This window comes from Saccopteryx leptura, chromosome 6 (assembly GCF_036850995.1).
Source record: "Saccopteryx leptura isolate mSacLep1 chromosome 6, mSacLep1_pri_phased_curated, whole genome shotgun sequence".
Classification (NCBI taxonomy): Eukaryota; Metazoa; Chordata; class Mammalia; order Chiroptera; family Emballonuridae; genus Saccopteryx; species Saccopteryx leptura.
In genome coordinates, this window is record NC_089508.1 from 134,109,957 (window position 1) to 134,134,766 (window position 24,810).

The following is a 24,810-nucleotide window of genomic DNA, read 5'->3' on the forward strand; positions in this document are numbered from 1 at the left end:
CCAACTGCTACAGAGACAGTTTGTTATTTAAACCACCAGTTCAGTTGCACGGGTGCGACCAGTGGATCATCAGCCCTGCTGGGGACAGTATTTAACCTCCTGCTTCACTGCTTTGTAGAACCGAGGTGTTTGTCCCACAAGTTCCCAGAAGATTTCCCTTGACATAGCCCACCCCATAGTCACACCACCACACAATGCACACAGATCCTTGCTTGGACACCACACAAACACAAGACTATTCTCAAGATAATTTATTCAGAATTTTCATATAAACAGGTAATTACCCCATGTTTTACATGCAGAGAGGTTTCAATATCCCCCCCCCCCCAAAAAAAAAGGCATATTCTGTACATGGCATTACTTGGCTCTTGTAGGAAAACACTGAAAATTATAATAATTGAGCTATTGGTGCATTTTGTGTTTCCAAGTTGTTTTCCACATAAGCCAAGGCACATTTGATCCTGTGAGGCTGAGGGTGGACAGAAGGTGTCTACTGCTGACACACAAAATGGGAGAACCAAAGCCATTTCTCAATGCGTGAACACACACCTTTTGGGAGCTACTCCCTCCCTCTCAAATGGAACCAAGAGCCTCATATTAATGATCTGGTTTTTAATAAGGACTTTTACGGCCCATGCCCAAATAAAAATCTGGTTGGAGTCTGGTTCTGGACCTTGACTGGCATCAGGTGAGTGGGGAGGGAGGGCAAAAAGTCAGTTTCCCTCTGTCTGGGGGGATCCTAAGGAAACATTCATCTTCAGCTGCCAACCCTGAAACTTATTCTGCACGTTGAAAAGATCTGTTCTTTCCATTCCCAACCTCACCTCTGGTATAAATCAACACTCTGAAGAACATTCTGGAAGGTTTTCTGAAAGACACCATTCTACATGCACCATTTATATACAATCAACATTTCCCCATTCACCACCCTCAACCAAACCATAATTTCTGAGGTGTCAAGGACTTGCCAAGTGGCATCCAAAAGTTTTTAACATCAAACTTCCACCAAAGTAGAAAAACGATTGTCATAGGGACTATAGCACACCCACTTATACAGACAGCTGGCAGGGGCCATGCCCTGACAACGTCCCTGCCCACTGACCAATGTTATGACGGTTGCAAGTAAACACCTCCTAACCCAACAAGTACATGTCATGGCAACCTATCCACTCTTGTGGGAGACAGGGAGAGCTCTATCTGTTGGCAGCAGTCTCCCGTGTCACAGGTTGCATGTGCAGACCCTTGAATCAAACCCCTCATTTCCTCGCAATTGTGCTCAACACCTCTCCAAGAGAACCAGCAGCATTTCCATCTTCCCACCAGCGTGAAACGACAAGAGAGCACCCAAGACAGTTCCCAGGATATGAACATTCCCAGACATGCGTTTGACATCTCTGGTCCAGAGAGAAAGTACTATGTTTGGTATTCTCAGAAGAAACCATGTGGATTTCACCACATGACTGAAAAGTGTTTTCATAATAGGGAGACATCTTTTAAAACAAACAACAAAAGGTGTCAACCTAAGCTGGCTTTCTTACTTTGTAAGCCATCATTGCAACCTCCAGGACAACCATGACTTTCTAGGATCAAAGTTCTACTGTTATAGTGTCATTACCTGGTGCAAAAGGAAGTTTGTGATCCAACGGCTGCTCACTCTTCTCACTGCAACAGCAGAGACAGCTAAATAAAGTCTGTAAAATCTCATTTCCAAGGGGGGCCAGAGCTCTACCCTACTTCTCCAGAGCAAGCAGAGACAGATGAGTCAGCAAGGGGTGCTGCCTAAAAGCACGACAAAGGCAGCAAGGTTTTGTGAGTATGAGAGTAGCTCTGCTGGCCCCACCCAGATCTAGACACCGGCTCTGAAAACCCCACAGGTCCAACAGTATTGGCCTGAGATCACCAAACTACAACATGGAGGTGCAAGGTTTTGTTAAAAATGTGTTCAGTATGTTGGTGGCTTTGGGGTTGGGATTTCTCAACAAATCTCCCAGGAAACACTGCATTGGGTGTTTGTGTGTAAGGTACACGAGTGCGATTTGACCCACCCCTAAACAGGATCTGCGTCTGAAAGAAGTGGGAATAAGCCATAGAGTGGCCAGAGCACCTTGGTGCTCACTTTGAGGGCAGCAGTGGGGAAGGGGGATGCCAACTCTTCAACAAAGCCTGCTTTCTGGAGAGGGGGCAGGGGCAGAGTAACTGCTGTCTCCAAAGGCAGGCAGGTCAGGCCTGGGCGCTTCACATGTCAGCTACGTATTAATAGCCTGAAACTTGGTTCCTGTTTGGGAAGCACGGTGTCAATGAAGAGAGATAATAATTTTTAAAAATAGTAAAATCAGAGAAGACGATTACCTGCCAAAAAAGGATCTATGCTCACAGAAAGCCATACTATATCCCAAACCCATCCCCCAAAATTCTGACTGGTCCCTGGCATTCAGAATCAGCTGATACAGATTCAGATCAGATCCTGGCAGAATTCTGAAGTCTCAAAAATGTCCGTTATTGACCTCATACTAACATTACTGAGGTAGACTGTGCTGGGAAAGAATCATTGCCCTACATTCACCTGTTTATTTTTCTTTGATAAAAATTTTGTGCACCCTATTTTTTAGGAAAATGGTTTCTACAGTGATTTTGTATATTGAAATAAATTTTTTTCCCATATTTAAGAAAACCCTTTTGAATTAGAAACATGAAAATGCTGCTACAAATTTACTATGAAAAGAAATAAGTAGATCTATATGGTTTTTAAAAAATTACATATAGACCCTCTTGTGTACAGAATAAATTTGGTGAACAGTTCTACACTCTTGCTCCTTGCACCCAATCACAGAGGCCCCCCACCCTGAAATATTTTACATGCTCTAATATCTCAACTCATAAATAAGAAAGCAATAGACAATTGGGATTTGTGTCTATCTGTGTTCTTAATCAGGAACTGAGAGGTTTGGAGGTCGCCACTGTGTCTCTATGTTTTTAAGCCCACAGCTCTTAAAAGAAGGAAGCCATCAAAAACTTGTGAGAAAATGCACTCAGGGATAATCAGGGTGATGATTCCGATGAACCAAAGTAACAAGTTCACCGTGTTCTTTATTTCTTTATTTGAGCAGCTGTGGTTCTCTTCCCCAAAGGGAAGAAACTGGATTCACACTATTTCGGAAGTTTTGGGGAGTGTGAAGGTCCTTAGCGGTTTCTCCCCTGGGCTCTACTTTCTTACGGACTGCAACATAGTAAGCACCTGAGAGTTCTGCTCAGGTCCCACACCTGGCCCAGCTGAGGTCATGGCACAGAGCAGCCTCCGGGAGGTCAGTTCTGAGGACAATTAGATGCCCTGAGGATGGAGGGACAGACCAACAGGTGCTTCTTGCTTCGTATCGCTTAGTGTTCTTGAAGTCCATTGTGCCATCACACTTTGGGATCGGACTCTGCCATGTCTGCAGAATATCTGGAGGCTGTGCACACCCAGTGGAGGAAGAGCGTGAAGTACATACAGGGAAGCAGGAGAGCCAGAAGTGTGTTTGGAGGTGGGGCTCAGCGCCAGGTGGCTGCCAGCTTCCCCAAGCAGAAAACTAAGCATCCATCAAACCCAACTGTCCACACCCTCAGCATGGCTCACGACATCCAGAAGGGTTTAGCAGCAAATGTGGCTTTACTCCCAGAAAAACAGATGCCATGAAGACCAAGCAGAGGCCCCTGGTGCCTAGCGCGCCCCATCCATCCCCACACAGGCAGACCAAACCACCAGCCCTCCCTCAACCCAGGAACGTCAATAACTTACGAGGCTGATTGGAGATTTTTTAAAATTAAATATGTTACAAATATATTCTCAAAACTATTGTCTCAGTTCCTTTTTTCCTTTTTTTTTTTTCTTTTTTATGTCCTGGATTGTTTGGTCTTGAAAAGATCCATTGTAAAACCAAACCACTCCCTCGGCTGCTGAAAAACTTTCTTCACCAAAGTTAAGGGAAAGAAGACTCCTGAGGCTAGACTAAGGGCACAGCCTCCCTGTGAATAAAGGAGAGGAACCAGAATGCTCACACTTGGAAAAGTGGAGCCTTCATGAGCCGATCCCCAAAGCTTCATCTCAGCATGACTGCTCTGAATGCACACACACACACACACACACACACACCTCGCAGCTGTGTCTACCCTGAACACAAATGCACACACATGCTAGGACTGCAGATTCTTATCAAAAGTACAAAAGCAATAGCTATTGGTCAATTTAAGGAACTACTTTTGTGAAGAAAAAAAAATTCTTCAGCTTAGATGAGAAAAGCCTTCCTAAAGTCCACTCCATAAAGCTTGGAATTCTACTGGAACAGGGTTTGTATGGTTTTTTTTTTCTGTGATTCACACTTTTGCTCCACAAACAAGTTTTATGTTTTATACTGTAGCTCAGACACCAGCTCCTGTTCCCCCCAAAACTCCTTTGTAAAAACAGGTCTTTTCTCTCAATCAACTAGAAAAAGAAAGAACATCCTGGCTCGACCCACGGTTGCTGGAAAGAACAGCCGCCATGGAAACCCCTTTCCTCTGTGTTCACAGTTACATGCTCTGACCACTTGTCAGATTGGCAATCAAACAGATGTGTTTTAAGTCATACGATGAACAGAAATGGAGAGTAATGATCTCTCAGCAACACTGGACACTGGCAGAGTCATGGGAAAATCCTGAGTTTTCTGGAGACCTTCAAACCAGAGGGTAGTGTAGCTGGGAACCCCTCCCTCCAACAGGTGCTGTTAGGAAGGGCTGGACCGTGGCAGAGTCAGGACACGTCCGTTTTTCTTGCCCCCATTCATGTGAGTGTAGGAGATGTGATCCTCATAATTCCGCTTTAGGCCCAGAGAGGATCCTCCATCCTCCTCCCTCTGAGAGTGTGAGGACTGGTCCAGAGGGACGCTCTCCATATTTTCAAACTCCATCTCCAACTCCTCACTCTCGGGTGCCTTGTTCTCCTCGCTGTGGAAGAAGGAAACCTCAGGAAAGCTGGGGTGCAGGTCATCCTTAAGCAGGTCGACGATCTCCAGGAAGGTTGGCCTCATCTTGGAGTTGAAGTGCCAGCACATGCGCATCAGTTCAGTGCTGTGGGACAGAGAGCATGTTGGGGATGAGTCCAGGGGTCCAGCCAAGCAGTCCCACCCCACCCTGGTGGCCCACATCCATGGATGACGTGTCCCTTTCACACGGAGGCTGCATGTGCAGAAGCAGCATTTTATTGGTGCTGAAAGATGGTTTTAAAAAGAGAGTTGAAGGGCTGCCTTATCCCAGAGCCAGATCAGCAGGGGCCTGTCCTGATGTTCTCACATGTTGAAGACCACGGCTGCTCATTTTACATATCGCACACCTGATGGCTAGCTGTATGGATTGAGCCAAGAGGACAGCTGAGTGGCCGTCCTGCAGTCCCAGCTGTCACTCTTTGTGTATGGTGGAAGGGCATTACAACTTTACTCAGCTAAACAGCAAATGGGACAGGTGCTACAGGCTTGAGATTTCTATTTAACCTCTTCCTTTCCCACTATAACTTCTTCAAGGAAAGGGTTGCACATTTCGGTCCCTGGACCAAGCCTGGCCCCCCCTGAGTGTTTCTCTAAATAAATTTTTATTGGCACATAGTCACGTAACTATGGCTGCATTCCAGGCATGGTAGCAGAGTTGAGGAGTTGTGACAGAGAGCAACATGCCCACAAAGCGAAAATACTTACAATATTGTCCCTTACAAAAACGTTTGCGGACGCCTGCCTTAGGGCCTCCTGAGTCTCCCTGGCCCTGGAAAAACAGCTGGTTGCTACCTGGCCTGGCTACAACGGGACCTTCATGAGGCAATGCTTCAAAATACTTTGCTCAGAGATTCTCAATAACTCTGCATCATATTTTATTCATGTACAGTCTCTTCAACCTCGGTTTTTTCAGTTGATATCTTGTTCTTTTGGGGATGAAGCATAAAAAAGGCCTCTCTCCATAAATTCTTAGGACAAACTTTTTCTTAAGAAATTCTGATAAAGGATTTTATACATAATAAATGTTCATTGTAGAAAGTTAGAAAACACCCACAAATATTGGGAAAATGCAGCTGGTACACAACTTACCTTCAAATATAACCTCTTGTCTTTTCTATCTGGACATAAATGTAATATATACATGCTTTTTTCACTTACTATTTTAACACGTTTACCCACTGAGTTATAAAACATCATCTGAAATTTCAATTGCTAATCATATTAACGTATCAATTTATTTAGCAATTCTCATTTTGTTGGGGGTTTAGATAACTTCAATATTTTTTTGAGACGTCAACATTGCTCTCTGTAGCTTTTATAACAGGGCAGTAGAAATGGTTATCTAGTCATTACATTGTTAGCATTGATTATTAAAACTTGCCCTGCTTTCCTTCCTCTCTCCCTTCCTCCATTCCTTCCTTTGTCTTTTATTGACTAATTAAGGAAGAGAGTACTTTCCTTTATTTTACTTTATACTCATTGGACTATTAATGGAGCTGAATGATCTTGCAAATGTTTAATGGCATGCACATATGTGTTAGCCATTTGATCTCATAAATATTGAAAACAAAAATATTTAATTTTTATGCTCAATTACTTATTTTTTCCAATATTATTGAGATATCATTGAAAATAACATTATATTAGATTAGTGACAAATTATTTTTTTAAGTGTGAAGAGGGGAGATAGTGAGACAGACTCCTGCATGTGCCCCTACTGGGATCCACTCAGCAATCCCTATCTGTGGCTAATGCTCAAATCAATCAAGCTATTTTTAGTGCCTGAAGCTGATGTGCTTGGACCAACTGAGCTATGCTCAAGGTGCCCAGGACCAATGCTCAAACCAATCGAGCCACTGACTGTGGGAGGGGAAGAGGGAGAAGAGGGAGAGAAGGGGGAGTGGGAGAGAGAGAGAAGCAGATGGCCACTTCTCTTGTGTGCCTTGACCAGGATCATACCCAGGACTTCCATATACTAGGCCGATGTTCTATCCACTGAGCCAACCGGCCAGAGCCAAATTTTAAATATATAAAGAATAAATATAAGTCTCCCACCCTAGCTCCTCAGTTCCCTTCCAAATATATGATATGCAAACACAAGGGGCATGTAAAGATATAATATGTAAATACAAGTACACATGCAGACACATGATGTGCAAACCACAAGCACATATGTAGACATACAATATGCAAATACCAGCATGCATGTAGATGATATGCAGACACAAGCACTCATATAAAATAAACATGATATGCAAACACAAGCATACATGTAGTCATGATATACAAACAGAAGTATGCATTAGACATAATATGCAAATACAAGCACACATGCAGACATATGCAAACACAAGCATGCATGTAGACATAATATGCAAACACAAACGTGTGCACAATGCAATGCCTTTTAAATCAATGCCCCTTTCTACACTTACAGTCTATCTGGACAATTGTCGGGTAGATCCAGATATCCTCCATCCATGACAAATTTCAACACCTGCTCATTAGAGAGGCCTTGGTAAGGCTGTTCTGCCAAGGTGGCGATTTCCCAAAGGACCACTCCAAAGGACCTGCCAACAACAGTTGAGAGAAGTAACAAAGAAGCCATTAAAACATACACACACACACAACTTTCTTGGTTTACTAGAACCTAGCTGGCCAGTTAATTAAATAATTCAGATTCAGAAGATGGAAGACTATTGAAAAATGTTGTGCTTGCATCCTCCCATGACTATATGAAAATTACTAAATTATAGAACAATTAACCTGGCAAACCATCTGTAGATGAGCTGAACAGATGTCTTATAACTAAGAATATAAGGGAGAAGCCATGCTGAGACTGGTAGCAGGAGCAGAGACACAGAACAGGCTGGCCCCAAGCCACCCCGCCCCTGGGGAGTGGTTGAGCACCAAGAGGGACACCTCTGCTGCAGAGGTCTCCCTGAAGAGCAAGGGATGCCAAATCCAAGCCAGGCTCCTGAGTCCAGAGCACCAGTGTTGGGAAGAAGAGCCAACAAAAATCTGGCTATGAAAATTACCAGGGATTCCATCCATCTGGGTGAGAGGAACCCAGGCATCCTCTTAAAGGGCCCGCACAGACTCACTTGCTCTTAGGCACTTACCATGAGCTCTAGCAAAGAGCTAGGAGCTGGGAGTTGCCAGAGACATACAGGGAGAAACGGTTGTGTGGTTTCAAAGCCAGGGCTGGAGGGACAGCTGCTGTTGTGCCTGAACAGAGCCGTCCTCCCACATGAACAAATCTGAATCTGCATTAGCTGGATAAACTCCATCCCCCATCCTAACGACTCCCTGAGCCTTACCCAACTCACCTACCACCTGAAAGTCTTTCAGCAGCTGAACCATGTGGGCAACTGGCAGGCAGCCACAGGCCTCAGTGTATCCTATCCCTTTTGCTGAGCAGCCCAAGGCCCAGGACTGGCAAAAGGAGGCCTCAGTTCACAGCATGGCCTCTCCCATGCACCTCTAGACCTGGAACAAGCAGCTACCGCCATCAGTTGCTTTGTGGCTCCTACCAGGTAGCCCCAGGCCAGTACCAGAGTCCCTCCCAAGAGGCCCCAGAAACAACACACCCAATTGACAGCTTCAGACCACAACAGAGGACCACAATATTAGCTAAACAAGTGACATCTCCAAAGGATGGTCTAGGCTGGCTTCAGAGTCCGCTCAGGCAAATCCTACTCTGAGATAAGCCCCCCACACAGCAGCTCATTTGCTGTGGTCATGGCCAATCCTCATAGCCAGTCAACCTGAGGGTCAATCCCACCCACTGATGTGCCAACAGCAATCAAGGCTCAACTACAACAGGAGGACAGGAGGACACACGAAGCCTACACAAAGGGCACTCCTCGAGGACCCAGCTCAGGAAATCAGAGCTGTACCACAGGTGATCTACTACATAAGATCACCCCACCAAGACTAGAGGTGTAGCAGCTCTACTTAATACATAGAAACAAACACAGAGAGACAGCCAAATGAGGAGGCAAAGAAACATGTCCCAAAATGACAGGAGAAAATTCCAGAAAAAAAAGTAAATGAAGACAATCTACCAGAATTCAAAACACTGGTTATATTGATGCTCAAGGACCTTAAAGGAAGAATAAACTCAGTGAAAACTACAACAAAGAGATAGTAAGCATACAAAAGGACATGAAAACCATAAAAAAGAACCAGTCAGAAATGAAGAACACAATAACAAATGAAGAAGACACTAGACAGAATCAATAGCTGATTATATAAAGCAGAGGACTGAATCAGTGATTTGAAAGACAAGGTAGCAGAAAACACCCAATCAAAACAGCAAAAAAAAAAAAAAATTAAATGAAGACAGTTTAAAAGACCTCTGGGACAACATCAAATGTAACAACATTCACACCATAGGGGGACTAGAAGGAGAAGAGCGAGACCAAGCAATTGAGAACCTATGTAAAGAAATAATGGAAAACTTCTATAACTTGGTGAAGGAAATAAACATACAAGGGAGAACATACAGGAAGAACAAAGAGTCACAAATAAGATGAACCCAAAGAGACCCATACCAAGATGCATCATAATCAAAATGGCAAAGGTTAAAGACAAAGAGAAAATCCTAAAAGGAGCCCAAAAAAGCAGTTATTTCCCTAGAAGTACCCCTAAGACTGTCAGCTGATTTCTCAACAAAAACTTTGCAAGCAAGAAGGATTGGCACAAAATATTCAGTGATGAAAAGCAAAGAGATACAACCAACACTACTTTACTCAGCAAGGCTATCATTTAAAATTGAAGGAGAAATAAAGAGATTTCCAGACAAGAAAGAGCTAAAGGAGTTAGTTAATTGCCATCAAACCAGTGTAACAAGAAATGTTATAGAGACTTAAGAGAAGAAGATTTTTAAAAGATCATAAAAATAAATAATAAATGGCAATAACTACCTATCAATAATCACTTTAAATGCAAATGGATTAAATGCTGTAATCAAAAGACATAGGGTAAAAAAAAAGAAAGACATAGGGCACCTAAATGGATAAGAACACAAGACCCAAGCCCTGGCCGGTTGGCTCAGTGGTATAGTGTCAGCCTGGCGTGCAGGAGTCCCAGGTTTGATTCCCGGCAAGGGCACACGGGAGAAGCGCCCATCTGCTTCTCCACCCCTCCCCCTCTCCTTCCTCTCTGTCTCTCTCTTTCCCTCCCGCAGCCAAGGCTCCATTGGAGCAAAGATGGCCCAGGCGCTGGGGATGGCTCCTTGGCCTCTGCCCCAGGCGATAGAGTGGCTCTGGTCACAACAGAGCAATGCCCCAGAGGGGCAGAGCATCGCCCCCTGGTGGGCAGAGCTTCACCCCCTGGTGGGCGTGCCGGGTGGATCCCGGTCAGGCGCATGCGGGAGTCTGTCTGACTGTCTCTCTCGGTTTCTAGCTTCGGAAAAAATACAAAAAAAAAAAAAAAAAAGAAAAGAACACAAGACCCATATACATATATGTCTACAAAAGACACGTTTCCAATGAACTTTAAAAATAACAAAAAAAAAGCCTAAAGTTAGTAGAAGAGAAGAAATAAAGATCAAAGCAGAAATAAATGAACTGGAGTCCAAATGAACAATACAAAAGATCAATAAAACCAAGACTCGATTCTTTGAAAAGACAAACAGAATTGTTACACCTTTAACCAGACTCCTCAAAAAAAAGAGAGGACCCAAATAACCCACACCTATATGGTCAATTAATATATGGTCAATTAAAAGGAGGCATGAATGAGAGAAGACAAGATGGCACTGGAGTAGGCGGATGTACCAACATCTACCTCCCAGAACCAAAGTGGATTACAAACTAATTTTAAGAACTATCATTTGGAAAAACCAACTTTGGACTAAACTAATAGGACTCTTTAACCAAGGAACACTGAAGAAGCCACACCGAGACTGGTAGAAAAAGCGGAAACGTGGAGAGGGCTGCCCAGCTCCCCCAGAGCCAATGGCAGCCGGGAGAGACTCGCGTGGCGGGAAGTGAGTTTAGCAGAGAGGGGAGGGTCCTGAGCCCCAGGAACAAAGCCCCAGCCTGCAGTCCCCAAGCCCAGAAGAGGCGTAAGGACAGTATTTAGCTGGAAACAAGTCAAGATACTGTTTGTGAGAAAGAGTCTGATTTCTCAGACCCAGGATTCTTCTTAAAGGGACAGTGCAGAATACCTCTCTCACAACCACTCACCTGGGGCTCCGGGGGTCAGGAAAGAGGAGAGGAGAGTACCAGAGTAGCAGGAAGAGAGTGTAATCTAGGAGGCACAGGGAGAAACATTTTGGGAGATAGCCACCCTAACCCCTGGGACGAGTCACTCCCCAAATCTGAAGTGAATATTTCCCCCGGAAACAGCAATACCAGCAAAGGGAAGCGTACACAAGCCAAACAAGCTCTCCCGTGGCACTCAGAGCAGAGTTGCTTAGAAGGAGGGAGCTTTCAGGTCTACAGTACTGAGTGTTAGGGTCTGAACTGCAGGGCCTGTACCCACGTGGCTGAGGGCTCGCCGGAGGGCGGGCGGCAGCAGGAGACGGAAGCCCGCTGGCCACCACTGGGCTCAGGTGTGAGCTCAGTCTTCCTAGGCTTGGGAGGAGGGGGCGTGCAAAAAGCAGTCAAGCCCAGCTGCCGGCAGCCTGTAATCCAGCCTGCGGGAGAAGGGCGGAAACCCAGAAAGGGTGGAGACCAGCCCCTGAGCAAGGGCGCAGGAGCACAGCTTTGCCCCGCCCGAGGAACCAAGGCTTGTGGTCTGACTTGGGAGCCGGCTCCTCCCGTGGGGGTGGAGCCAAAAGCCCAGAACAGGCAGAGTTCCACTACTGAGCTGAGCATGGGCATGTGAGTGGGCTCCTCCTGCAAGGGCAGGGCGAAAGCCCGGAAACAGGCGGAGACCCTGAGCAAAAGTGCTCGCCAGTGCCCTCAGAACCGAGCATAACATCATCCACGGGGGTGGGGCAAAGGCCAAGGCCACCAAGGCTTGTGCACCGAGCATGTGATCACAGCCACTCCCGTGAAGAGAAAATGCGGAGGCAGAGAAATGCAACACAAATGAACCAAGAGAAATCCCCAGAAAAGGACCTAAATGAATCAGATATAACCAAATTACCAGATGCAGAGTTTAAAATAACGATTGTTAGGATGCTCAAAGATATTAGAACAACAATAGATCGTCATTAAGAAAACCTAAATAAAAAGATAGCAAATGTAAAAAAGGACATTGAAATAATAAAGAATCAGTCAGAAATGACAAATACAATATCTGAAATAAAGAATACAATGGAAGGAATTAAAAGCAGGATGGATGAACTGGAGAATCAAATCAGCGAGTTAGAGGACACGATAAATAAAGGCATGGAAGCAGAGCCTGACCAGGCGGTGGTGCAGTAGATAGAGCATCGGACTGGGATGCAGAGGACCCAGGTTCGAGACCCCGAGGTCCCCAGCTTGAGTGCAGACTCATCTGGTTTGAGCAAAAGCTCACCAGCTTGGACTCAAGGTCGCTGGCTCGAGCAAGGGGTTACTCGGTCTGCTGAAGGCCCATGGTCAAGGCACATATGAGAAAGCAATCAATGAACTAAGGTGTTGCAACGAAAAACTGATGATGCTTCTCATCTCTCTCCGTTCCTGTCTATCCCTCTCTCTCTCTGTATTATAAAAAAAAAAAAAAAGGCATGGAAGCAGAGCAGAAAAAAGAAAAGAGACTCAAAAAGTCTGAGGAAACTCTAAGAGAGCTCTGTGACAACATGAAGAGAAATAACATCCGCATCATAGGGGTTCCTGAAGAAGAAGAGAAAGAACAAGGGATAGAGACTTTGGTCAAACATATCATAGCTGAAAACTTCCCTCAATTAAGGCAAGAAAACATCTCACATGTTCAGGAAGCACAGAGAACTCCATTAAGGAGAAACCCAAAAAAATCAACACCAAGACACATCATTATTAAAATACCAAAGCTAAGTGATAAAAAGAATATATTAAAAGCTGCTAGAGAAAAAAAGATTATCACCTACAAAGGAGCCCCCATAAGGAGGACTTCCGACTTCTCAACAGAAACACTTGAAGCCAGAAGGGAATGGCAAGAAATATTCAAAGTAATGCAGAACAAGAGCCTACAACCAAGACTACTTTATCCAGCCAGGCTATCATTTAAAATTGAAGGAGAAATAAAAAGCTTTACAGACAAAAAAAAACTCAAGGAATTCACTGCAACCAAACCAAGGCTACAAGAAATGCTAAGGGACCTGTTGTAAACAGATCAAAGGAGAAAAAGAATATAGCAAAAGAGGAATACAGTTTTAAAGAATAAAATGGCAATAAACAATTACATATCAATAATAACCTTAAATGTAAATGGATTAAATGATCTGATCAAAAGACATAGGGTAGCTGCGTGGATAAGAAAACAGGACCCATACATATGCTGTCTACAAGAGACACACCTTAAAGCAAAAGATGCACACAGACTGAAGATAAAAGGATGGAAAAAAATATTTCACGCAAATGGAAATGAACAAAAAGCTGGGGTAGCAATACTTATATCAGACAAAATGGACTTTAAAACAAAGACCATAGTTAGAGATAAAGAAGGTCACTACATAATGATAAAGGGAGCAATCCAACAGGAAGATATAACCATTATCAATATCTACACACCTAATATAGGAACACCTAAATATATAAAGCAGACTTTGATGGACTTAAAGGGCGAGATCAACAGCAATACTATAATAGTAGGGGATTTCAATACCCCATTAACATCATTAGATAGATCCTCAAGAAAGAAAATTAACAAAGAAACAGCAGACTTAAAGGACATATTAGATCAACTCGATTTAATAGATATCTTCAGAACCTTTCATCCTAAAACAGCAGAATATACATTCTTTTCAAGTGCTCATGGTACATTCTCTAGAATAGACCATGTTAGGGCACAAAAGCGGTCTCAACAAATTTAAGAAGACTGAAATCATACCAAGCACTTTCTCTGATCACAATGGCATTAAACTAGAAATCAACCACAACAGAAAAACTGAAAAACATTCAAACACTTGGAAACTAAATAGCATGTTATTAAATAACAAATGGGTTAACAATGAGATCAAAGAAGAAATTAAAAAATTCCTAGAAACAAACGATAATGAGCATACATCAATCAAAATTTATGGGACACAGCAAAAGCAGTCCTGAGAGGAAAGTTTATAGCATTAGAGGCATACCTCAAGAACCTAGAAAAAGCTCAAATAAAGAACTTGACCCTACATATAAAAGAACTAGAAATAAGAACAGCAAGTAAAGCCCAGAGCTAGTAGAAGGAAGGAAATAATAAAGATCAGAGCAGAAATAAATGACATAGAGGCTAAAGAAACAATACAGAGGATCAATGAAACCAGGAGCTGGTTCTTTGAAAAAGTAAACAAAATCAATGAACCTTTAGCCAGACTCACCAAGAAAAAAAGAGAGAGGACTCAAATAAATAAAATTAGAAACAAGAATGGAGAAATAACAACTGACACAACAGAAATACAAAATATTGTAAGAAAATACTATGAAGAACTGTACACCAAAAAACTAGACAACCTAGATGAAATGGACAAATTCCTTGAAACATATAATCTTCCAAAAATCAATCTGGAAGAATCAGAAAACCTAAACAGACCAATTACAACAAATGAGATTGAAACAGCTATCAAAAAACTCCCAAAAAAGAAAAGTGCTGGGCCTGATGGCTTCACAAGTGAATTCTACCAAAGAAGAACTAACTCCTATCCTTCTCAAGCTATTTCAAAAAATTCAAGAGGAAGGAAGACTTCCAAACTCATTTTATGAGGCGAGCATAATTCTGATTCCAAAATCAGGCAAAGACAACACACAAAAAAGAAAATTATAGGCCAATATCCCTGATGAATTTAGATGCAAAAATCGTCAACAAAATATTAGCAAACCGGATCCAGCAATATATGGAAAAAAATCATGCAACATGATCAAGTGGGATTTATTCTTGGGAGGCAAGGCTGGTACAATATTTGCAAATCAATCAATGTGATTCATCACATAAACAAAAGGAAGGAGAAAAATCACATGATAATTTCAATAGATGCAGAAAAAGCATTTGATAAAATCTAGCACCCATTCATGATCAAAACTCTCAGCAAAGTGGGAATACAGGGAACATACCTCAACATGATAAAGGCCATCTATGACAAACCCACAGCCAATAAAATACTCAATGGGCAAAAATTAAAAGCAATACCCTTAAGATCAGGAACAAGGCAGAGGTGCCCCCTTTCACCACTCTTATTCAACATAGTTCTGGAAGTCCTAGCCACAGCAATCAGACAAGAAAAAGAAATAAAAGGCATCCAAATTGTAAAAGAAGAAGTAAAACTATCATTATTTGCAGATGATATGATATTGTATATAGAAAACCCTGAAGTCTCAGTCAAAAAACTACTAGACCTGATAAATAAATTTGGCAAGGTGGCAGGATATAAAATCAATACTCAGAAATCAGAGGCATTTCTATACACTAACAATGAACTGTCAGAAAGAGAAAGCAAGGAATCAATCTCCTTTACCATTGCAACCAAAAAAATAAAGTACTTAAGAATAAATTTTTGTTTGTTTTTTTGTTTTTGGTATTTTTCTGAAGCTGGAAACGGGGAGAGACAGTCAGACAGACTCCCGCATGCGCCCGACCGGGATCCACCCGGCACGCCCACCAGGGGGCGACGCTCTGCCCACCAGGGGGCAATGCTCTGCCCCTCCGGGGCATCGCTCTGCCGCGACCAGAGCCACTCTAGCACAAGAATAAATTTAACCAGGGAGATTAAAAACTTGTACTCGGAAAATTATAAAACATTGATAAAAGAAATCAGGGAAGATACAAACAAGTGGAGGCATATACCGTGCTCATGGTTAGGAAGAATAAACATCAGTAAAATGTCTATATTACCCAAAGCAATTTATAAATTCAATGCAATACCGATTAAAATACCAATGACTTACTTCAAAGATATAGAACACATATTCCAAAAATTTATATGGAACCAAAAGAGAACACGAATAGCCTCAGCAATCTTGAAAAGGAAGAATAAAGCGGGAGGTATCACACTTCTGGATATCAAGTTATATTATAAGGCCATTGTACTCAAAACAGCCTGGTACTGGCATAAAAACAGTCATATAGGTCAATGGAACAGAACTGAGAACCCTGAAATAAACTCACACTTTTATCAACAACTGATACTTGAAAAAGGAGATAAGAGCATACATTGGAGTAAAGACAGCCTCTTCAACAAATGGTGTTGGGAAAATTGGACAGCTACCTACAAAAAAATGAAACTAGACCACCAACTTACACCACTCACAAAAATAAACTCAAAATGGATAAAAGACTTAAATGTAAGCCGTGAAACCATAAGCATCTTAGAAGAAAACAAAGACAGTAAGCTCTCTGACATCTCTCGCAGCAATACATTTGCTGATTTGTCTCCACAGGCAAGTGAAATAAAAGACAGGATAAACAAGTGGGACTTTATCAAACTAAAAAGCTTCTGCACAGCTAAAGACAATAAGAACAGAATAAAAAGACTAACTACACAATGGGAGAATATATTTGACAATGCGTCTGATAAGGGGTTAATAACCAAAATTTATAAAGAACTTGTAAAACTTAATACCAGGAAGACAAACAATCCAATCCAAAAATGGGCAAAAGAAATGAATAGACACTTCTCCAAAGAGGACACACAGATGGCCAATAGGCATATGAAAAAATGCTCAACATCACTAATTTGCATTAGAGAAATGCAAATTAAAACCACAATGAGATATCACCTCACACCAGTCAGAATGGCGCTCATCAATAAAACAACACAGAATAAGTGCTGGCGAGGATGTGGAGAAAAGGGAACCCTCCTGCACTGCTGGTGGGAATGCAGACTGGTGCAGCCACTGTGGAAAACAGTATGGAGATTCCTCAAAAAATTAAAAATCGAACTGCCTTTTGACCCAGCTATACCACTGTTAGGAATATACCCCAAGAACACCATAGCACTGTTTGAAAACAAGAAATGCACCCCCATGTTTATGGCAGCATTGTTAACAATAGCAAAGATCTGGAAACAGCCCAAGTGCCCATCAGAGAACAAGTGGATTAAAAAGCTTTGGTATATATATACTATGGAATACTACTCAGCCATAAGAAATGATGACATCGGATCTTTTACAACATGGATGGGCCTTGATAACATTATACTGAGCGAAATAAGTAAATCAGAAAGAACTAAGAACTATATGATTCCATACATAGGTGGGACATAAAAAGGAGACTCAGAGAAATGGACAACAGAGTTGGAGTTACAGGGTGGGGGGGGGAGGAGAGGGAGGGGACTGGGGGAGGGGAGGGGCACAAAGAAAACCAGTTAGAAGGTGACAGAAGACAATTTTATCAATGTCACCCCATCAAAATTAATCAAAAAAAAAAAAAAAAAAGAATGTGTCTCACGGCTAATTCAGACAGTTAGAAGAATAGTATAAGGATGCTAATTTTGTTTCTCAGGCCACATCCTGCAAAAGGGGCCCCAAGCAAATTGGTGATTTGGCTCCTCTGATTTTGCCAATTGGATTAAAAAAAAATAGGTCAGGAATGCCCTGAAATGGAACTAACTATACATGAGCATAAATTTAAAGGACTTTTAGATACTGGAGCTGATGTATCTGTTATTGCTAAGCTACACTGGCCTCCTTCCTGGCCCACTCATGCAGCAGCCACAGAATTACAAGGTATAGGGCAGAGTAAATCCCCTCAACAAAGTTCTAGTTTTCTACATTGGGAAGATTAAGAAGGTCATGCTGGATTTTTTTAAGCCTTATGTGCTCCCTGGATGGCCAATTAATTTGTGAGGTAGAGATGTTTTGAAAAATATGGGAGTGTTGCTTGTCAGTCCTAATAGTTTAGTCAGTACTCAGATGCTTGATTGGGGATTTTTGCCCACCAAGGGTCTAGGGAAAGAACAACAAGGAATTCTCATCCCCATAGAAGTGGCACCCAATACCAGAAGGTGTGGATTAGGATACCAAAATTTAGCATAGGTGCCTTGGTAGCTCCTGCTACCCCAGTAATGCATTGTGCAGACCCAATTACTTGGAAATCAGATAATCCTGTATGGGTAGACCAATGGCCCCTTTCTCAGGAGAAACTTAGGGCAGCTGCTCTATTGATACAAGAGCAACTACAGCTTGGGCACATTGAACCACCCATGGAATACATTTCCATATTTTGATCTTGTTGCCTCCTGGATTATCAAGGGGCATAGGCGACCCTTATGGCTTATAGGTTTTGAGCCTCAAAATTATTGTTGTTCCCTTTTTCAAAGGATCAACAACAATGGCTCTGGGAAACTGCCACTAAATGGCAAATCGCTCTTGCAAATCAATGGACAACTTTATACTGAAACAGTCAACTTAAAATCAGCTCAAAGTCTAGAATTATATGCCATTATCATGGCTTTTCAGCATTTGCCATATTCCCCCTTTAATCTATATACAGACAGCAAATATTTACTTATGGTGTTTCCACTATAAAGACTGCTGTCTTAGGGACAAATGCTGATGAACTACTTCAGCAGTTCCTCCTTCTTCAAAGACTTGTATGTCAACATACAGCCCCATGTTTCATAGGACATACTCGAGCTCACTCCATGCTCCCTGGAGCTTTAGCACAAGGGAATGCCCTTTTTCTTCTTCTTCTTTTTTTCTTTTTTTTTTTTTTTTTGTATTTTTCTGAAGTTGGAAATGGGGAAGCAGTCAGACAGACTCCCGCATGCGCCCAACCAGGATCCACCCGGCAGCCTACCAGGGGGGAATGCTCTGCCCATCTGGGGTGTTGCTCTGTTGCAACCAGAGCCATTCTAGTGCCTGAGGCAGAGGCCATGGGGCCATCCTTAGCGCCTGGGGTGGCTTTGCTCCGGTGGAGCCTTGGCTGTGGGAGGGGAAGAGAGAGACAGAGAGGAAGGAGAGGGGGAGGGGTGGAGAGGCAGATGGGCGCTTCTTCTGTGTGTTCTGGCCGGGAATCGAACCCGGGAATCCTGCACACCAGGCCGATGCTCTACCACTGAGCCAACCGGCCAGGGCCTAGGAATGCCCTTGTTGATCAAGCTACCCAAAAGAAAATTATTTGCAGCAACCATGACAGATCGAGAAATTCAGTCTCATACTATTCATCACCAGAATGCTGCAGCCCTGTGTAAACAGTTTCAACTTTCTCGGGAAGCAGCACAGCAGATTGGGAAATCCTGTCCAAGGGGTCCTATACTACAATCTGCCCCTTCATTTGGAGTTAACCCTCAAGGACCCCTACCAGGACAACTTTGACAAATGGATGTCACTCATATACCTTCATTTGGCAAACAGTCCTATGTCCATGTTGCAGTGGATACATATTCTGGATTTATAGTAACCTCTGCCAGAACAGGAGAGGCTGCTAAGCATGTTATAGCTCATTGTCTGTATGCATTGTTCTATTATTGGATTTCCTAAACCGGTTAACTGAAAATGCTCCTGCATATGGAGCAAAAGCATTTACTGTATTTTGTCATTCTTACAATCTTTAAAGTTAAGGTATTATTAAAGTGTACCCAGCAAATATTTTAAGGTCAATTTAAAAAAAATTTTTTAAGGGGGTAGTCATATCCTGGAACTCCTAAGGGTCTACCATATCATGCTTTTTACTTAAAAATTTTTTTTTAATTTCTTTTGAATGCTGATGAACAGGAGACGCCAAATCTTTTTCGCCTGCAAACTACTACCTTCTTTATTTGATCCAGCTAATAACACTGTTTTGTCTTTTTCCAAATAGCTCCAGATATATGGAAAAGTTTTATATAGGCAGATGGGGATCCTCAAACCCCTCAGCGAGATCTCCTGAACATGGCTTTTAAGATACCTAGAGGCAGAAAAAGCCCAATAGAGATCAGGGGAACTACCAGCTTTTAGGATACGCCCTTAAAGGCTCCAATGCCCCAAACGGGTTTCATAGGATTCCATCTGGGTCCTGCTTCAATAGTGGAAAGGAAGGTCATTGAGCTAAAGCCTGCCAGACTTACATGCCTCTGCTGTGAGGAAACAGGGACACTGGAAGGTAGGCTTCCCCCTCGCTCCTCTAAGGGAGGGTTCAGTCTCTTCCAGCCCTTCTCCAGGCACCTATGACCTAACCTTGCCCAGAATGCTGGGGTTTGCCACTGAAGGCTGAAGGTGCCCAGGGCCGTCAGCCCCATCTACGACACTGTGGATGAGCCTAGGGTATTTCTTCCAAGAAGCAAGTAAACTGATCTCATTTGCACAAGGGCCACTTAACTATGTCTTGCCTGAATAGTCAAATTTTTTATTCTTCCCTTGAAGATCTCTGTTGTGGGTGTTCATAGTCCTATTTTCTGCTGCTTTACTTAATATATAGTGTTTCCTTTATTCCTCCTACCTCAATGCCCCACTCATATTTCAGGCTGGGACCTACTCCTAATTTAGAGCTCTCTTTCCCCCTTTTGCCAACTTCTATTATGAATCTACCTTTGCCACCCAGCTTAGTGTATCCCAAGGTTCTCTTTACCAAGCCACAGTCACAGAGCTCCAGGGAAAAGCAACCTGGTCTCATCTCTCCAGGCAGAGGAGAACAGAAGCTCCATATCCACACATGCTGCAGATGGCTTTTCCAGTCTACCTGAATCACTACCAGCTAGAGGCAGCGGTCATTGGGACTTGGACGTGAGCTGCAAAGTATAGAATTGTGACACCAATTCCATTGCCATGCGGACTTTTCCTGGATATGGACTTTTACTGGACTCCTGCTCCTTGTGACAGCTCCTAACAGACTGAACTGGGGTTGGGTTGCATTTTTCAGGGATTTGGCATGGTGTTGGGGCCAACTTGTACTTGGTGAACATGTTAAGGACACTACTCTTTTATGGATTCTTGCTGTATTGGCCAAGAGTTTGCTTAAAGGCTTTAATCACTGTAAAAAAAAAAAAAAAAAAAAAGACTAGATAAAGAAGGTGTGGCACATATACACTATGGTATACTATTCAGCCATAAGAAATGATGACATCGGATCACTTACAACAAAATGGTGGGATCTTGATAACACTATACGGAGTGAAATAAGTAAATCAGAAAAAAACAAGAACTGCAGGATTCCATACATTGGTGGGACATAAAAACGAGACTAAGAGACATGGACAAGAGTGTGGTGGTTATGGGGGGCAGGGGGAGGGAAGGAAGGAGAGGGAGAGGGGTACAAAGAAAACTAGATAGAAGATGACAGAGGACAATCTCTCTTTGGGTGATGGGTATGCAACAGAATTGAATGACAAGATAACCTGGACATGTTTTCTTTGAATATATGTACCCTGATTTATTGATGTCACCCCATTAAAATAAAAATTTATTTATAAAAAAAAAAAGAAAGAAAAAAAAAGGAGGAATGAATATATAATGGTGTAAAAATAATCTGTTCAATAAATGGTGTTGGGAAAATTGGACACATATATGCAAAAAATAAATAAAAATAGACCATATACAAGGATAAACCCAAAATGGAGTAAAAGCTTAAATGTTAAGACTCAAAACCATAAAACTCCTAAAAAAACACATCGACAGTAAAATGTCTGACATTCCTCTTAGTAATATTTTTTCTGACGCAACTCCTCAGGCAAGGGAAACAAAAGAAAAAATAAACAAATGAAACTACATCAAACTAAAAAGTTTTTGTATACCAATAAAGTGAAAAGACAACCTGCCAATTGAGAGAAGACATTCACCAATGATCAATTCAATAGGGGGGTAATATCCAAAATTTATAAGAAATCATACAACTCAACACGAAAAAAAATCCAATTAAAATGGGCAGAGGACCTGAATAGACATTTCTCCAAGACATACAGATGGCCAATAGACATATGAAAAGATGCTCATCACTAATCATCAGAGACATACACATTAAAACCTCACACCTGTCAGAATGGCTACATCAGTAAATCAACAAACAGTTGTTGGTGAGGATGTGTTGAAAAGGGAACCCTCCTGCACTGCTGGTGAGACTGCAAATTGATCCAGCCACTATGGAAAACAGTAGGGAGGTTCCTCAGAAATCAGAACTAGAACTATCTTATGACACAGCAATTCCATCTCTGAATATTTATCCAAAGAAATCCAAAAACACTAATTTGGGAAAGATATATGAACTCCTATGTTCACTGTCTGGTTATTTATAATAGCCAAACTATAGAAGCAAACTAAGTGCCCATTTTTTAAAAACTGTCTTAGAGAGAGGAAAGAGAGAGAGAGAGAGAGAGAGAGAATGGGAGGAGCAGGAAGTATCAACTCATAGTAGTTGCTTCTCATATATGCATTGACTGGGCAAGCCTGGGGTTTCTACCAGTGACCTCAGCATTCCAGGTTGACTCTCTATCCACTACACCACCACAGGTCAGGCCGAAGTGCCCATTAATAGACCATTGGATAGCCCTGGCCTGTTGGCTCAGTGCCAGAGCGTTGGCCCAGCATGTGGAAGTCCTGGGTTTGATTCCCAGCCAGGGCACACAGGAGAAGCATCCATCTGCTTCTCTACCCCTCCCCCTCTCCTTTCTATTTCTCTTTTCCTCTCCTGCAGCCAAGGCTCCATTGGAGCAAAGTTGGCCCAGAAGCTGAGGATGGCTCCATGGCCTCCACCTCAGGTGCTAGAATTGCTCTGATTGCAACAGAGCATTGCCCCCTGGTGGGCATGCTGGGTGGATTCCAGTCGGACGCATGCAGGAGTCTGTCTCTGTGCTTCCCTGCTTCTCACTTCAGGAAAAAAAAAAAAAAAAAAAAAAAAAGACAATAGAGAATTGGATAAAGAAGAAGTGGTACATATATAAAATGGACTATTATTCAGCCATAAAAAAGAAGGAAGTCTTACCTTTTGCAACAACAGGAATGAACCTTAAGGATATTATGCTAAGTGAAATAAAACATACAGAGAAAGACAAATACACTGACTCACTTATATGTGAAATCTAAAAATGGATAATAAGCTAACAATCAAAACAGAAACAAGCTCATAGATACAGAGAACAAACTGAGGGTTGCCAGATAGAGGGGAGCTGGGTGGCTGGATGGAAAAGATGAAAGGATGAAGAGGTACAAATTGGAAGTTACAAAACAGTCACAATTGTAATTGAAAAATACATAAACACCTTGACCAAGTGGTGGCACAGTGGATAGAGCGTCAACCTGGGATGCTGAGGACCTAGTTTCAAAATCCCAAGGTCACAGCTTGAGTACAGGTTCACCAGCTTGAGTGTGGGGTCACCCACTTGAATATGGGATCATAGACACAACCCCATGGTCAATGGCATGAAGCCCGAGGTCATCGGCTTGAGCAAAGGGGTCACTGACTTGGCTAGAGCACCCCCACCCCATCAAGGCACATGAGAAGCAATCAATGAACAACTAAGGTGCCACAACTAGGAGTTGATGCTTCTCGTCTCTTTCCCTTCCTATTTGTCTGTCTGTGTCTCTCGCTTAAAAAAATAAAAATCTATATAAATAAAAGTGAAAAAAAATTTATGCTGCATTCAGAAATGCCTAGAAGATTAGTCTCAGCTGGAACATAACATTGCTGTGCCAGCGTCCTCAGACATGACATCCTCTTCATTTTCTCAGTGGTCACAAGGAAGGCAGATTTTAACTGCCCCCTCAGACCAGTGGAGCAACCTGGAATGAAAGCCCCATGTTCCATCTACCAACCCACGCACCACTCACCACATGTCAGAAGAAGTGGTAAAGACCCCATCCTTCAGGGACTCAGGTGCCATCCAGCGCACCGGGAGCAGACCTTTGCCGCCTTTTCGGTAATAATCCGTTTCGTAGATGTCTCTGGTCATTCCAAAGTCTGACAACAAACAGTTCACAAACTCACCCTCCAGCCCATGACTCAGGTGTCTGCCATCACCCCGGTGCAGACCTCAGATGGGCTCATCTGATCCAGGTGTGTGCTCACCTAGGTAGCCACCAAATCCAGGGAGAATGGATTCTGAGGGTGCTCACGGGATGGGGAGAGAGGACAAGCTACCATTTAAAGCAGCGGTTCTCAACCCGTGGGCCGCGACCCCAGCGGGGGTCGAACAACCAAAACACAGGGGTCACCTAAAGCCATCGGAAATACATATTTTATTTTAAAATGTATTGTATAATAAATATGTATTTTCCGATGGCTTTAGGCAACCCCTGTGTTTTGGTCTTTCGACCCCCGCCGGGCTCGTGACCCACAGGTTGAGAACCACTGATTTAAAGGGAAGGAAAAGGGGTCATCAAGTGGCAAAGAAGCAACATTCCAGCTGGAGCTTGGAAATCCTGTTCTCAGAAACTCTTCCTTCCCACCCATGACTTACAAGCCTCCCACACTGAATGACTGACTCTCTGCAGCCAACCCACTCTCCCTACTAGACAGGACCCCACCTAACAGTCAGCTGCCCTGCCAGAAACCCAGAGTTGGGTCCTCCTCTGACCACCCATTTCCTCACACCCCACATATAAAACAGTGGAAAGTCCTACCTACTCCCCCCCACATCCCTCTAACTATCTGCTCCTTTCCACTGCCCTGGAACCAACAGGCCCACCACCCCCTCTCACCTACAGGACTCCCTCCATCCTCACCCTGACAGACCACTGCCCAAGAGAAGCAACATAAATAGGATGACATCACTGTGTTGCTTCCTGCTTCCCTTACTGAGACAGGATAAGCTCTTTGGGGATTATAAAAGGATGACATCATTTCCTGCTTC

The 24,810-nt window shown here is 42.9% G+C and overlaps 1 protein-coding gene across 4 annotated transcripts in view; it reads right to left on the minus strand.

Moving 5' to 3' along the window:
• Positions 1-236: 236 nt before the first annotated feature.
• Positions 237-24,810, minus strand: part of INSR (insulin receptor) — a 211,052-nt gene continuing 186,478 nt past the window's right edge. For all 4 annotated transcript variants that reach the window (XM_066343396.1, XM_066343395.1, XM_066343393.1 and 1 more), the window contains 3 exons: positions 23,789-23,918; positions 7,433-7,567; positions 237-5,082 (listed from right to left, as the gene is read on the minus strand). In XM_066343396.1, coding sequence (XP_066199493.1) covers positions 4,740-5,082; positions 7,433-7,567; positions 23,789-23,918 — 608 coding nt within the window. In that variant the 3' untranslated portion in view covers positions 237-4,739. The remainder of the gene's footprint in view (positions 5,083-7,432; positions 7,568-23,788; positions 23,919-24,810) is intronic.